Genomic DNA, 15,077 nt, shown 5'->3' on the forward strand with positions numbered 1-15,077 from the left:
TGACCGTGTCCACCAGCGACCGAGGGATGAGCAGCTGAAAGACTCCATCGTAGCACGCTCTCCGAGGCCCCGAATGGTGTGGAATACTAGGCACGGAGCATTAGCTGCATCTGGCGCTGCCCCACAGGCCTAATATCACATGCGCTCCATCTTATATCCCATGTGCTCCATCTTCCCCAGAATCTATCTCTTCTTCTCTTCCTCCCCGCGAAAACACTCTTTGGATTTCCCTTCCCTGTATTCCGTACCCCATACCCCAGACTTTCTCTGTCATCGTTTTTTTGTCGTCAGCCACCATGTCCAAGACCTTTTCCAAAGAGGACGTAGCGTCGCATAGCAAAGGTGACAGCATCTATATCATCATTGACGAGGATGTCTACGACGTCTCCAAGTTCCAAGACGAGCACCCAGGTAAGCATACCAAGACCTACTGCTGATCTCTCTGTACCGCGTATGTGGTGCGGTGGCCGGTCACATCACGCGCAAAGTGGAATCACATAACTAACATGTGCTCGCAGGTGGCAAGAAGAGTATGTCGGAGCCTCGGAACGCGAACCCACTACACCTGATATTGACAGTGTTTTAGTCCTTCAGCGAGTTGGTGGAAAGGATGCTTCCAAGCAGTTCTGGAAGTATCACAACGCGGGTATTCTGAAGAAGTACAAGGGCCAGTTGCAGATCGGCTCTTTGAACACTAAGAAGGCTGCTCCCACTCCCGCTCCCGCTCCTGCCCCTGCCCCTAAGGCCGAACCTAAGGCTCAGGCCGCACCGACGTCTTACAAGCCTAAGACCGCTGAGGCTCCTCAAGATCCCTTCGGAGACCTGATTCCTTTTGCTGATCCCTCTTGGTACCAAGGTGTAAGTTTCTGAGCGACCAGAGAATATTATGTCGGATACTAATACTCTGGGATGTACGTAGCACTCCTCCGTTTACCACAATGAAACCCATGCTGCTCTTCGCGAGGAGGTTCGGAACTGGGTCGAGACAGAGATCGAACCATACGTGACCGAATGGGACGAGGGCAAGGAAGTTCCCGCGAAGATCTATAAGCAGATGGGCGAGCGCGGATACCTCGCTGGTCTGCTCGGCACTGCATTCCCAGCGAAGCACACACCATACCGAGTCCAATCTGTGCCCGCCGAGCGCTGGGACCTGTTCCACGAGATGTTGCTCACTGACGAACTGTCTCGCGCGGCCAGCGGTGGCCTTGTGTGGAACCTGATTGGTGGTTTCGGCATTGGGTGCCCTCCTCTCGTGAAATTCGGAAAGAAGGCTCTGGTTGACCGTATCCTTCCCGGCATTCTGGCTGGTGACAAGCGCATCTGTCTTGCTATCACTGAGCCAGACGCGGGTAGTGACGTTGCCAACTTGGGTTGCGAGGCTAAGCTGAGCGAGGACGGCAAGCACTACATCGTCAATGGCGAGAAGAAGTGGATCACCAACGGCGTCTGGTCTGACTACTTCACCACTGCTGTCCGTACCGGCAAGCCTGGTATGAACGGTCTCAGTGTGCTGCTTATCGAGCGCGAGGCTGGTGGCGTTAGCACCCGCCGCATGGACTGCCAGGGTGTCTGGAGCAGTGGTACTACCTATGTCACCTTCGAGGATGTCAAGGTCCCCGTCGAGAACTTGATTGGCAAGGAGAACCAGGGCTTCAAGGGTAAGTTTGAACATCCGTCAAAACTTGAAACGTTTATGGATCTAACGAATCGCACAGTCATCATGACCAACTTCAACCACGAGCGTATCGGAATTGTTATCCAGTGTGTCCGCTTTGCCCGTGTCTGCTACGAGGAGTCTGTCAAGTACGCCCACAAGCGTAAGACTTTCGGCAAACCTCTGATCGAGCATCCCGTAATTCGCATGAAACTGGCCCACATGGCCCGCCAGATCGAGGCTACCTACAACTGGCTGGAGAACATCATCTTCCAATGCCAGTCCATGGAGGAGACTGAGGCCATGCTCAAACTGGGCGGCGCCATTGCTGGTCTCAAGGCCCAGTCCACCCAGACCTTCGAGTTCTGTGCTCGCGAGGCCAGTCAGATCTTTGGCGGTCTGAGTTACAGCCGCGGCGGTCAGGGTGGCAAGATCGAGCGTCTGTACCGTGATGTGCGTGCCTACGCTATTCCCGGCGGAAGCGAGGAGATCATGCTTGACCTGAGCATGCGCCAGAGTCTGCGTGTGCATGAAATGTTTGGCATGAAGCTCTGAGTTGAGGGTTGACGTCTTATTTATATTTGAAATCCCTTCGCTTCAAGCTCGCATTTTCGAGCGAATTACTTTTCAGCTCTCCTGTTCAGGGGATTGGACCCCTGTGACTAGATATCCTGGCCTTGTGGCGCATTTTCCTCATGATTTTGATTCTGTTTTGTACGATATACCATCGCCTCGCATATTGGCTATTTTGGTTGAACTCTAGAATGATATAAAGACCAAATACACATGAAACTGTCCAAACACTTGCATCTTCAATCCGCATCCTTGTACTAGTGTTTTACTTGGACTTTCTCCGAAGTTTAGTACTCTAGACGGGGGTGGGTTTGCATAAGAGAGATAAGTACCCGATACTAGAATACGCAAGCCATCTACTAGTAAAGGTGAAACCATCAGTCCAGAATTGAGATATTTTTTCTCTAGGTCCTTGGGAAGGGTCGATGCCTTAATAACTTGGCAGTTCTGCCGAAAAGTACTGAATGATAGGCGGTAAACTGCGTAGTGGGTCCCTACGTGGGCCCGGAGTCTCGTTCAGTGCTCAACTTTCGCCGCGACTTAGACTTCCCTCGATCCCTCACCAGTCTCTTGGGTATAAGAGAGAGTCTCCCCTCTTCTTTCTCTTTTTCCCTCTTCAAATTTCCCAACCTGTTGAAATTTTCTCGTGTCCCCTTGAGAATCGTTACCAGCGCCCTGGTGTCGTGTCTTGTTCCTTGGAGCAGCGACTTGCTACAAGGCGTAGGTACATCTCAGATTCGCGGGCCCATCGCCAGTGTGAATACCCCGCGCTGGCTCTAACATATATATTACGTCTATAGGCATTCTAGCACCCTCTTCCCAAAGTCCCATCTCAAATTTTCGCGATCTTCACGTCGTTGTTGATACGTCAAGTTCACAATGTCGTCGAATCTGCTCGACCAAGATTTTGGCTCTGAGGAGGAGGATGATGACTTTAACCCCGTCGCGGCCGATGACTCTGATGCCGAACAGCCAAAGGTTCGTCACTATTCAGGATTGATAGATCCTGATGTCAGGCTAATGGATGGACGATGCCCAGGCCGTGAAGTCTAGCCGAGGCAATGAAGGCGCTGAAGTTGACGAAGACGAAGGCGGCGACGATGACGAAGCTGCCGGAGATGCAAATGGCGACGACGACGAAGAAGAGGATGACGAAGAGGAAGAGGAAGAAGAGGAAGAGGAAGCTGTGGTTGGTACCCAAGCAGCTTCATCTCTCTATTATGATCCAACTAACAAACAATGTGCTACCTTAGGGTCGACCAGCCAAGCGCCGCAAAGGTGGTGGTATCCAGTCCTTCTTCGAAGAAGAGGCCGGCGTCGACGAAGAAGAAGATGAGGTCGAAGACGAGGAGGACGAGCTTGGCGAGTTCGGAGCCGAAATGCACCCTGATGACCTCGATATTCCCCCTGGAGCCGAAACAGACGACCGTCGCCACCGAGAGCTGGATCGCCGACGTGAGCTCGATGCGACCATGGATGCTGAGAAGCAGGCGCAAATGCTGAAGGAGCGCTACGGAAGAAATCGTGCGGCTGCTACTGATGCACTCGTGATCCCCAAGCGTCTCCTGCTTCCCAGCGTCGAGGATCCGAGCATTTGGGGATGCCGTGTCAAGCCTGGAAAGGAACGAGAAGTGGTCTTTGCGATCCAACGACGCATGGAAGAACGTCCTGCTGGTTCACGTACCCCAATGCGAATCATCTCGGCCTTTGAACGAGGAGCCGTCATGCAGGGATGGGTCTACTGTGAAGCACGCCGCCAAGTCGATGTCACTGAGGGATTGCAAGGGATCAACTTCTATTACCCTTCCCAGAAGTTGACTTTGGTTCCAGTCAAGGAGATGCCCGACCTCCTGCGTGTTCAGAAATCCGAAGATCTTGTGCCAGGTGGTTGGGTCCGAATTAAGCGTGGTAAATACCAGAACGATCTTGCACAACTCGAAGAGGTCGAGACCAATGGCTTGAACGTGACTGTACGACTTGTTCCTCGACTTGACTATGGCATGATGGACGACGTCTATGACATTGATAAAGCCAAGCGCAAACGTGGCTTCGCAGTGAACCATCGTCCACCGCAGCGGTTGTTCAACGTGTCTGAGGCGAAGAAAAAGCACGCCAAATATCTCTCGTCGGCTTCCGGCCTGGGTGGAAAGTCATGGAACTACCAGAACGATTTATACGTGGACGGATTCCTTATCAAGGATATGCGCGTGCAGCACTTGATCACCAAAAATGTCAACCCAAGGCTGGAGGAGGTCACTATGTTCGCTCGTGGTGGAGAGGATGGTGCCCAAAACCTCGATCTGGCTACCCTCGCCGAGACTATGAAGAATACCACCGCTGAGGGTGCTTTCCAGCCCGGTGATCCCGTTGAGGTTTATCGTGGCGAACAGCAAGGCTTGATTGGTCGCACCGAATCAACCCGAGGCGATATTGTGTCCTTGAAGGTCACAGATGGAGATTTGGCTGGCCAAGTCATCGACGCCCCTGTTCGAACCCTTCGCAAGCGTTTCCGCGAAGGCGACCACGTGAAAGTGATTGGCGGCAGCCATAACCAGAATGAATCGGGCATGGTCGTTAGCGTCGAGGGCGACAAAGTCACCTTGCTCAGCGACATGAGTATGAGAGAGATCACAGTATTCGGCAAGGATTTGCGTCTTTCTGCAGATCTGACTGATGGCCCAGTCGGCAAATTCGATGTGCATGAACTTGTCCAGCTCGATCCTGCCACAGTGGGCTGCATAATCAAGGTGGACCGTGAATCACTTCGTGTCATGGACCAGAACGGCTCTGTCCGCGACGTTCTCCCGACCCAAGTCACCGCGGTCCGTGAGCGACTTAACTCCGAGATTGTCGCAACTGATCGAAACGGCGCTCAAATCAGACTTCGTGATACCGTTCGCGAAGTGTATGGAGAGCAGAGGACTGGTTCAATTCTTCACATTCATCGTTCTTTCTTATTTCTACACAACAAGGCGCAGGCAGAGAATGCTGGGATTTCGGTTGTGCGATCGACTAACGTGGTTTCAGTGTCCGCTCGCGGCGGTCGTCCCTCTGGCCCCGATCTAACCAAAATGAACCCTGCGATGGCAATGAAGCCACCCGTCGGCCCCGGCGGACCCGGAGTCCTTCCCCCCTCCCCAAAGGTAATACGGACGTTCTGATTGGTAAGACTGTCTCCGTTCGTAAGGGTCGTTTCAAGGGTCTCATAGGTATAGTGCGGGATGCCGATGATAAGATCGCCCGAGTTGAGCTGTACACGATGAGCAGCAAGCATGTTCTCATTCCACGCGATCAGCTTGCTCCGAAGCACCCGATTTCCAAACAGCCTTTGCCTCTGGGCCGTGGAAGAGGCCCGCGTGTCCCATACGGATCTTCTGGCGCTCCTGCCGGAGGAGCAGGCGGTAGCGGTGGTGGATGGAATGGCGGCCGTACACCCATCGGGGCTGGTGATTCTTCACGAACTCCAGCTTGGGGAGGCAGTGCATCTGCTCGCAGTAAGTCTTTCGATAGCACTACCCTGTTTGTATACTGACACTGTTCAAAGCTCCTGCTTGGTCTGGGATGAGTGGATCTCGAACTCCTGCCTGGAAGAACGACGGCTCCCGTACCTCGAATCCCTACGATGGAAGCCGTACTGCGTATGGTGGCGTTGGTAATCGTACCCCAGCTTGGAACTCCGGTTCCCGCACCCCTTATGACTCTGGTTCTGGCTTCGATGCTTTTGCTTCAGGCTCGCGCACCCCCGCCTGGGGTGGTGCGGGTGCTGGAAACCGAACCCCGGCATGGGGAGGCCTTTCTCACGGCCGTGATCACCGCGATTATGACGATGCTCCTACTCCTGGTGGAGACTATTCTGCCCCAACCCCCGGCGCATACGGAGCTCCCACCCCCGGCGTTGCCCCGACTCCTGGTGCCTGGGCTGACAATGCACCCACTCCAGGCGGAGCTTTTAATGCCCCTACTCCTGGTGGCCTTCCCAAGCGTGGTGGCTATGATGCACCGACTCCCGCAGCGTATGATGCGCCAACTCCTGCATTGGGTGGTGCTGCTCCTACTCCTGGTGCTGGGTACGGGGACGACGATGGTGGTCCACGATACGACGAGGGTACACCAAGCCCTTAATTTGCCGGCGCTTTCTATCATTTTCACCTTTGTATTTTTGCTTCCTTTTTCTTTTCTACCAACGACTTGAACCGTCGAAAGCTTGCGTTGTCCCTCATATCTTTACTCGAAAGTGGAATTATTTACCAGCGTTTTTCATCTTTCATCTTTTTCTAACAATCTGAACCACGAAGCACTGGAAATGATTGTCCTCCTCCCTCGCATGATTTGAATCGACGCTGGAATGAATTGCTAGCGTTTCTTATCTTTTATCTTTATCTTTTATGTTTCTTTTCTTTTCTTCTTTTTGTAATAACTTGAAGCACACTGAAAAGCCTGTCTCTCGGATATCCTTAGTCGGAGGTAGAATTTATTATTAGCATTATTATTCATTCCTGGGTGTGTCAAGCTCTAAGCTAGGTCCAATTTATCAGCAGGTACTCTAGGACAGTAAGGCCCGTTGTGGCTTTCCAGGCAGGATGTCGCTATCCGCGGCATCGCTAGCATCTGCCCAAAACTGACCACCAAAAAGCATATCTTCGGTCACTCTCCTGTCTTCTCAGTCTCCTCCCAAGGTTGGAAAGTCACGTTTTACCCGTTCGTATATTTGCCATTCTCATAATTGCAAGAACCAATTGCTCTTATTTATATGGCGAATTCGGCAACTCGTAATGAGCATTTGATTTTCGCCAGTCACGTAATTCAACCGGCTGAGAATCACTCGAGGCAAAGTGCCGCTGCCGCATTATTGGGAAAGCGGGCTGTGTGGGCCAGGGCGGAGCTGCCATTTGGGCTATAGCTTTATTGCTATAGTCGTTAGACTGTCGATGCTTCAGCCACACCAGAACAGAGACTGCACATAGAATCGGCAGTCCGAGACCGAGGCCAACACCAAGCGCAATCTTGCTCGTAGTCGTCATTTCGGGGGATGAGGAGGTTGATGAGGAGAGTGATGAGGAGGGCGATGAGGAGGGCGATGGTGTTAAGGATGAGGGGGGCGGCGAGGCCAGATTGAGGCCATGTGGAGAGGTAGGTGTAGGAACGACAGTGGTTGTGGCAGACTTGGTTGGTTTTGTGATATTGAAATATGTAGACACAAAGCCATCTGGTCCGTCCGGATTGAGCCAGATAAAGAAGACGTTCGAGTATGAAAGATCAAAGCCGTAAAGTTGAACATTCCACGTAAAATTGGAAACATCGTCACTGGCATGGATTTTGGCTACGAATCTTTGAGTGTTTCGCCTTGAATGCGGCGCGATGGCTCCTGCCATTATAGAGACTCACAGTAGATATTTCCTTGACTTGCTGCGCTCTGCTGAACCAAACTTTCTTGCCAGATGGTTATGTTGAACACGCCTAGCTCTGTAACCCATGACACGAGCAGATCATCTCCGATAGCATATACAGGGTTGATGCCATTGTTCGAGGCGGGACTGGTAAAATAGTTCTTGGTGTCGGCAGCTACCAAGACAATCCCACAGAGCATCACCAGAGCTCCTACCCACCGCATGATGAGTTGGAACCTCTGGGAATGAGGCGGGAGAGGCTTTGAGAGAGCGGATCTTGAGTTGGACTTGGATGAACTTGGCAACAAGGATAAAAGGCCAAGCTGATGTCTATTAATAGCGTTCGTAAGGTAAGTTCGGAGTCATACACTATGACATGTCCGTGAATTTTGTCGTTTGGTTAACCGCCGCACTGGGGCTCTGCCAGATCAGAGCGTGTACTATATCAGGGTAGAGGCCCTTCGAAATCATCCTTGCCAGACACATGCCACCAAGGGAGGTATTGATCTGATGATTTTTGATCCTCCAGATGTCCGAATTCTGCTAAGAGCCAAACATAGGATTTAGAGTATAGTAGGGTTGAAATAACTTCAAAACGCGCTGGAGTGAGAGAGCCTGAGCCATCTACAAGTAGTGCGTGCTGGACTCTGTTTCAAGAGTACAGCTACGACATCAGACACCCGCACTGCCAGGTGGAAGCTTGCGGGCCGCCTCGGGAACCTCCACCTGAGTATGTGGGGCATTGGCGTTTCCCTGTGCGTGGTCATTGGCAGTTTCACTCACCTCTGGCTATTGGCTCCAGGAAATGCGATCCTGTAATTTACGACGAACGTATCAGTCAATCCATAAGCGCCCGGGATAAAAAAAGGTACAGATCGACCGCCGCTTCCAAGTGACCTGAGCTCAGCTTTTCTTCCCGACGCCACCTCGCTAATCAACTGCTTATCACTGGTTTCCTCCCTACTCCTCGCTCGTTTCTCATTTCTTAACACCCGCACAGTCCGCAAGTTCTGCTTTCTTCGCCGTGCTCTTTGCGGCACCACCGCTGGCTCTTTCGTCCCTCGAGATGGTCTGTGGAGCTCGGGACTTGGAGAAACGCCCCTACAACTAAGCAAGGCATTAGTAATGATTCAACTACGCTTGGGACGAGTGTTACTCGGGCTTCTCGGAGCTTGCGCTTTCGCCTTGGTATTCTGGCCAAGACTGCACGCGCATCGCTCCGCTGAACAGCAATGGCAGGCCTGGGATGGTCTTGCTGCTATTGAAAACCAGACATTGGGCGTAAGTCCCATTTTGTAGGTTGCGATAACGATATATTAAACGGATTCGCAGTTCGGGAAAGTTTTTGCCATCAACATGCCCAGCCGGGTTGATAAGCGCGATAATATTGTCTTGGGTTCTTCCGTGTGCGACTTCCTCGTCGACTGGATCGATGGTGTGTTTCCGGAAGAAGTCAATTCCAAAACCTTCCCATATGTTCGTTTCAAGTAACATCTGTCTATCGGTAACACATCACTAATTCAGCTCTCAACGAAAGAATTGGAACCAAGACCACAAGGCGTCTGAATATGCTGCCCGCCGTGCGCATGTGAACGGAATGAAAAGGTCAATAATAGATCAATCATTCCCGGAATCACGCTGAATTAGCACTGACAATGTATAGAATTGTCGAGGATAGAATTGGAAGCGCAATCATTATGGAAGATGACGCGGACTGGGACGTCAACATCAAGAGACAACTCCAGACCTTTGCCCTCTCAGTACGGGCCCTCCAAGGTACGACTGGTATACCGAAGACGTCTCCATACGGCGATGACTGGGACATTCTGTGGTTGGGTCATTGCGGCATCGAATGCAAGACCGAACTCCCATTCTACCTCACCCCGAATGACCCCACGATCCTTGAACCTCGTCATTTCCTTCCCTATCTGCGCGACTCGCCTCCGTTCGAGCGGCCTGACCATGCTCGCCTAACTTGTACGGCCAAAGACGGCGTATGCACCAGCATGTATGCTGTGAGTTATCACGGCGCCCAGCGCATTCTCGCGGCCTTGTCCGTAAATCCCTCCGGACTGGCCGAAGAGATCGATATCGGGGCGCAGTTCGATGTTTCATTAGGGCGCATGTGCGGGAATGGGTATTTGCGTTGTTTTGCGCCTTTCCCTGCCTTAACAGGAGGTTTCCGTGCAGCTGGCGCCGCGGAAAAAGGATCTGACATTCATGATCAGCAGGGAGATGCGGTAGGGTTTGCGAGCTGGGGAGTATTGTATAGCACCATGCTCAACGTGAAGCAAATCCTCAGTGGAGAGCCTGTGCGCGCAACGTGGGAGGATGTTGAGAAGCCGGTCCTTTCGGATGCGGTCCCCATTGGGCGAGGATCAATTTATCTAAAGAGAGAAGACGGTCAATCCGAGCTTTCCTCAGTTGCCATTGATGAGAATCAACGAAGCCATAGAGCGACACCCATACGTTTATAGCGGGGCAAATAAAAAAATCGAAGCAAGTCAATTAGTAACAAATGTGGACTTTGTGCAGCTGTCTAGCCATCAAAATCACCTGTGCGGCTCGAAATAACTCCATTGGCCATTAGGAATGAATATAACGGAATCAAACCAGTATAGTGGCTAATTACCTCAGTGACCCAAATCGTCACGGATTGTTGGAATGCGAGGGAAAGTTTGAGTTCATTCTAGAGGGAAGGAGCAAGATTGTGTACAGTATGGGAAGCTCTAGTTGATTTGCAATCACATTACGGGATTTGAGCATATATAATCCCAACAAGGTGTCGCCCGGGGATATTAGGCCACTTCTTATACTTTAATTTCTCCGATAACAGAATAAACCTTGCCATCGGCACGTGAACGTGTTATTATAACGTTGGGCTATCACTTGTTAACTATTGGCTTCAACCTGATTTATGAGTGGGCCCGTGATGCCCGAGTAACGTCTCCAATCTGATTCTACTATGAGCTGACATCTCTAAGACCTTTTGACATCATCTGGTCGCATGTGATGTGTTGATGTGTGGCTTTTTTTTTCAATCTCCTGGGAGAACAAGGGCGCGGTATCTGATCCTCATATCATCTTTTGATACGATACGTCATTGCTTACTGAGCCCAACGACAGTGCACTAGTCAACTAGGTAGTTGACTAGTGCAGTGTTGTTGGGCCCAGTGATAACGCTCGTGTTGGGTCTCCACTTGAGTGCGTCCACCTGCCCGATCTGGACTCGAACCTGGCCATACGGCCATTAAGATCGCCTCACTGTGATCAGCATGGAAACCCGTTGCATCTGCCGATCATTTTCAATGGCGTTGAATCATGCGGCCCAGCCACACATGCATCATGAGGCGTATATGGCAAATCCTATTTGATCCTCCGCGAACAGATCAGTTGGCATGAACTGCCTGCCTTTCTTCTGGTCAAGTTAATCACGCGGCAGGGAAACCGCCAATGAAAAGAATGGGCCCTCCGAAAACTTCATACGCCAAATTCAATACGCTAAGCAAAGGAGCGTCCCGCTGGCATCCGCTATCGACAGCTCTAAAACAGAAGGTCGACGCCTCCACTAATCACTTGAGGGCCGCCCTAACAGAGTATAAGTGAATAGATTCTATCACTAGGCAAGGCCGTAATAGGGAAGTCCAAGAGGGTCAACCCGATTAGCAGGGATCTTGATAACCGCCGTCGATGAGGTGTATAAGAAGGCTCTCCTCGGTCCAGATAGTACACTCTTGTCGACGAACTTCCTCTTCCGCGACTCTCATCCTACTCTTAAAGAAGTCCCATCATCTGTTGCAGAATAACCGGACCTTGCAGTGATGCCGTTCGCAACGTTCCTCCTGGGAGACACTTCAATCCCAGTTTATGAGCGTCAACAAGCGTTGGACAGAATATACTCCGACCCTGGAGTTCCAAATGACTCGACCACCTCATCCTTCTGGTTGAAGGACCCTCATCCGAGGTTCGCCGACCAAATATCACAGCCGCTGCCACAAACTGCAGACGTCGTGATCATCGGGTCTGGAATTACTGGTGCATCGATTGCCCGGACTCTCCTCCAGAACCGCGCCAAGTCCAATCCTCCAAACCCCTCCCACCCTGCCGTAGCGGTCCTCGAAGCGCGAGACATCTGCAGCGGCGCCACCGGTCGAAATGGTGGCCATATCCTCGAGACTGCCGACGAGTATGCCGAACTGGTCGATCTGCATGGCGAAGAAGCCGCGCGCAAAATCATCGGCTTTCGGCTGTCGCATCTGGCGGAGATGTTGAGCGTGGCGGAAGAAATGGGCTTGACTGAAGAGACCCAGGCCCGGAAAGTGCAGTTTTTGAGCGCTTACTTCGGAGAGCAGCCTTGGAAGGATGCGCTGGAGAGGTTCCAGCGGTTCAAGGAAGGAATGCCAGAAGAAGCAGCCGAATGGACAGCTTATGAAGGAGACGCGATTCCCGAGGTAGGAACACTCCTTCCCCACGACAGAAGACTGAGGGTTCTGTGTATACTAAAACGTGTATCGGGCAGGAATTCAAACTGTCGCGCGCGGATGGCGTCGTTGCTGGTCCGGCTGGCGCTGTGTGGCCCTACAAGTTCGTCACCGGGATTTTTGCCAGCCTTCTCTCTGAATATCCAGATGATTTCCGCATCAACGACCACACCAGTGTCGAGTCCATTGCGGTCGACGACGCCTCTGAATACAAATTCAAGGTCAACACCGAATATGGAAGTATCTCTGCCCGGCATGTCATCCACTGTACCAACGCGCACGTCAGCCATTTAGTCCCAGGTCTACGGGGCCGAATCTTCCCCGTGCGCGGCCAGATGTCAGCGCAGACACCTGGCGAGCTGTTTCCACGTCAGGCAGAGAAACATTCCTGGCTGTTCAATTACGACCGGGGCTATGACTACTTGACCCAGCTTCCAGGCGGCCAGATGATGTTCGGCGGAGGGTTCTCTCGCGGCGAAGGCGGGGAATAGCAGAGCTGGGCGTGCCGACTGACGATGAGATGAGCGTGTATATCGACATCCATCTCTCGGGAGCCCTGAGTGCGGTGTTTGGTCGGGAGTCGTGGGGTTGTGTGCCGGGGAGAGCGATTCAGTCGATGTGGACCGGTAGCATGGCGTTCAGTACAGACAGCTTTCCATGGGTGGGGCGACTACCTGGATCTGTCACGCAGCGGCCTCTGCCAGATCCGACTGAATCGGGATCTGAGTGGGTGTGTGCTGCATTTGGCGGTGATGGGATGGTCCAGGCCTGGCTTTCGGGCAAGGCAGTTGCAACAATGTTGCTTTTGGAAGATGGGCAACTTGCTGATGGGTCCAGCGCTGATATCTCTTGGCTGCCGGATCAGATGCTTGTGTCGGAAGATCGGGTGGCGAGGGCTGAGATTCCGAGACATGTCACCGATACGCGACGACAGTCGAACCTTTAGGGGTTGTTCGCGGGTTCCTTGGGTGTGTGAAGAAGTAGCTAGATCAGGGCAGTGGATAGGGGGTTATGTTTTGAGATTTGCCAGGAGTTTTGCTCCCCCTTATATACAATTTCTTGGCTGATATTTTATTCGATCTGTGCAAGGAAAGTTTCTTGAATTCACATTGCCTTCGTTTCCGCGTATAATCTACAGAGCGCAAAGATTTCATCTTGCATAGTAAACTGAGATGAGGAGCTCGTTCATGTAAGTCTGAAAGGTAAACTCAGTCTGCTCACCAAAAGCATCATAGCAGCCCCATTTCCACCCCTCTTGACCTTGCCAAGTCGTTAACATCCAGACTTGAATCATTTCTGTCCCACATCCCCTTCAACAGACTGAGAAGAATGGCATCCTGCGGCGACCCAAGGAGACAGTTCTGAATAGTCTCCTTCCATTTCGGATTCTGCGAAAGCACGGAGACTTCCAGCCCGGCATGAAAGACCGGAAACAGAATTGCATTCCTAATGAACTTATCCTCCGAGGGACGTTCCATACATGCCAGACGAAGCGCATCAAGGTTTGCCAGGATCCTCGCCACTAACACGGTCTCGCTCGCGGGGCACTCCCGTGACTGCCGCCACGTTGCTATACTGGGCTCGGTCGGTGAGTTCTGCTGGCGCTTCCTATTGCCGCGACGGAGAGCAAGAATACCAGCCAGCCGATGCGCTTCCCAGAGGTAGCACTGGAGAAAACTGCCGGCTTCACCTGGCCAATCCCACAAGCTTTGCTCGGTGGTACTCGTGCCGATCCCGGCATAAAGATCTAAGAGAGTTCTGGGCAGGCCGCTCATGGGTTCTGGGCCGTCCTTGTGGAATGAGGGCTGGCAGTAGCGCTTCCAAATGCCTATCGTAGGGGTCTGGCGCCCGACCGAAAAATGCGGGAGGTCCATGACGCCCATGACTTCGAAGAGGTGGGCTCTAAATGAGTTGCTGCGGGCAACGTAGTGCTGATCGGCAAGGTCGTGGCTCTGCAGGATGTTGTGCATGCCTTCGAGGTGTATAGTCCACGGTAGGCCATGCATTAACTGTTAGGGTAAGGGTCAGAACAGAAGTGTCAGGGACGGAAACCAGGCAGGGCGATCCAACGCACCCCTATACTTGATAGCAAGAGCCCAGCTAGTAAAGTCCCATCTGGCAGGGTTGTGCTCCGGTCTAGTTCGGCTCGAAATTCCCGCAAGGATTTGTCAAAATATTCGAAGAATTGTGGCGATTGAACAGTCTCTAGCGAAAGTTGAAATGCAAGGCAGATGGTGTATAATGCACTGGATTCGCAACATAATTCGGGCAGTCGAGGCTGCAGCAGGTCGTCACCGGCCGTTGTTGAATGTAACACATTTATGCCACTGTTCATGACTTGCGCAGAGTCAGCCTCCCTCATGGTGAGAGCAAATGCATCAGGACCTACATTTGCTAAAAAGAGCCTCATCCGTCTTCGATCTGCGTGGCTGCGATGAACTATCCTCGGGAACCGCAGGCCCTCCAGTTCCCTGGTATACGCCCTCAGACGACTCATTCGGTCTGGACGGCCGTCGCTCGTCACGCAGGTCATGAGACTCATGCGACACCAACTTCTCAGGCCTCTTTTCTTTTCTCAAGTCCCGCTTCCTTCCTTTGGGCCGAGACGGCACACTGTCCTCCAACGGCTTATCAGCGCCCGCGAACCGGCCTCGTGAGGCGATCCCGCTCCCCCAGCGCAGCCGGACTTCGTAGCCTTCGCATTCAATCCCCCGACGGACGCAATTGTCGCAATGAGGCTGTGCGTTGTCGCAGCGGCGCCTTTTGCGCTTACACGTCCAACAGCCTTGGTGCGAACGGGTCGACATGCCACACGTGGTGAAAACGGTGTTTGGATCGGAACGAAGGTACCCGCAATATCTACAACCACGCGGGGACGGTGGATCTCGTGGAGCGCCCCGCAGATAACGGGGTCGAGCTGCCTGTTTGGGAAGGCCGGGGCTCGAGGCTCAATATGATCATGCGAGATAGACGGTTGTA

The 15,077-nt window shown here is 52.4% G+C and overlaps 6 protein-coding genes across 6 annotated transcripts; 4 read left to right on the plus strand and 2 right to left on the minus strand.

The window, feature by feature from the left end:
* Positions 1-296: 296 nt before the first annotated feature.
* On the plus strand, positions 297-2,212 carry N7468_006491 (putative acyl-CoA dehydrogenase; the record flags this gene model as incomplete). The annotated part of the gene is made up of 5 exons (XM_058475787.1): positions 297-411; positions 519-530; positions 587-858; positions 920-1,661; positions 1,719-2,212. 5 exons carry the CDS (start codon positions 297-299, stop codon positions 2,210-2,212), a joined length of 1,635 nt encoding a protein of 544 aa, XP_058328677.1.
* An 897-nt stretch (positions 2,213-3,109) lies between these two features.
* On the plus strand, positions 3,110-6,352 carry spt5 (transcription elongation factor spt5; the record flags this gene model as incomplete). The annotated part of the gene is made up of 5 exons (XM_058475788.1): positions 3,110-3,208; positions 3,270-3,419; positions 3,484-5,135; positions 5,258-5,724; positions 5,775-6,352. The coding sequence occupies 5 exons, from the start codon at positions 3,110-3,112 to the stop codon at positions 6,350-6,352; spliced, it is 2,946 nt and encodes a 981-aa protein (XP_058328678.1).
* A 620-nt stretch (positions 6,353-6,972) lies between these two features.
* N7468_006493 (uncharacterized protein) lies at positions 6,973-7,841 on the minus strand (the record flags this gene model as incomplete). The annotated part of the gene is made up of 2 exons (XM_058475789.1): positions 6,973-7,550; positions 7,616-7,841. 2 exons carry the CDS (start codon positions 7,839-7,841, stop codon positions 6,973-6,975), a joined length of 804 nt encoding a protein of 267 aa, XP_058328679.1.
* A 901-nt stretch (positions 7,842-8,742) lies between these two features.
* On the plus strand, positions 8,743-10,094 carry N7468_006494 (uncharacterized protein; the record flags this gene model as incomplete). The annotated part of the gene is made up of 4 exons (XM_058475790.1): positions 8,743-8,898; positions 8,950-9,093; positions 9,155-9,222; positions 9,281-10,094. The coding sequence occupies 4 exons, from the start codon at positions 8,743-8,745 to the stop codon at positions 10,092-10,094; spliced, it is 1,182 nt and encodes a 393-aa protein (XP_058328680.1).
* A 1,344-nt stretch (positions 10,095-11,438) lies between these two features.
* On the plus strand, positions 11,439-13,044 carry N7468_006495 (NAD(P)/FAD-dependent oxidoreductase; the record flags this gene model as incomplete). Its single annotated transcript, XM_058475791.1, has 3 exons — positions 11,439-12,068; positions 12,137-12,561; positions 12,624-13,044. 3 exons carry the CDS (start codon positions 11,439-11,441, stop codon positions 13,042-13,044), a joined length of 1,476 nt encoding a protein of 491 aa, XP_058328681.1.
* Positions 13,045-13,248: 204 nt separating this feature from the next.
* Positions 13,249-14,905, minus strand: N7468_006496 (Zn(II)2Cys6 transcription factor domain-containing protein; the record flags this gene model as incomplete). Its single annotated transcript, XM_058475792.1, has 4 exons — positions 13,249-13,358; positions 13,420-14,107; positions 14,173-14,435; positions 14,488-14,905. 4 exons carry the CDS (start codon positions 14,903-14,905, stop codon positions 13,249-13,251), a joined length of 1,479 nt encoding a protein of 492 aa, XP_058328682.1.
* Between the last annotated feature and the right edge of the window lie 172 nt (positions 14,906-15,077).

The sequence above is a fragment of the Penicillium chermesinum genome (assembly GCF_028974085.1).
Source record: "Penicillium chermesinum strain IBT 19713 chromosome Unknown utg000005l:1.0-4115287.0:1.0-4118363.0, whole genome shotgun sequence".
NCBI lineage: Eukaryota > Fungi > Ascomycota > Eurotiomycetes > Eurotiales > Aspergillaceae > Penicillium > Penicillium chermesinum.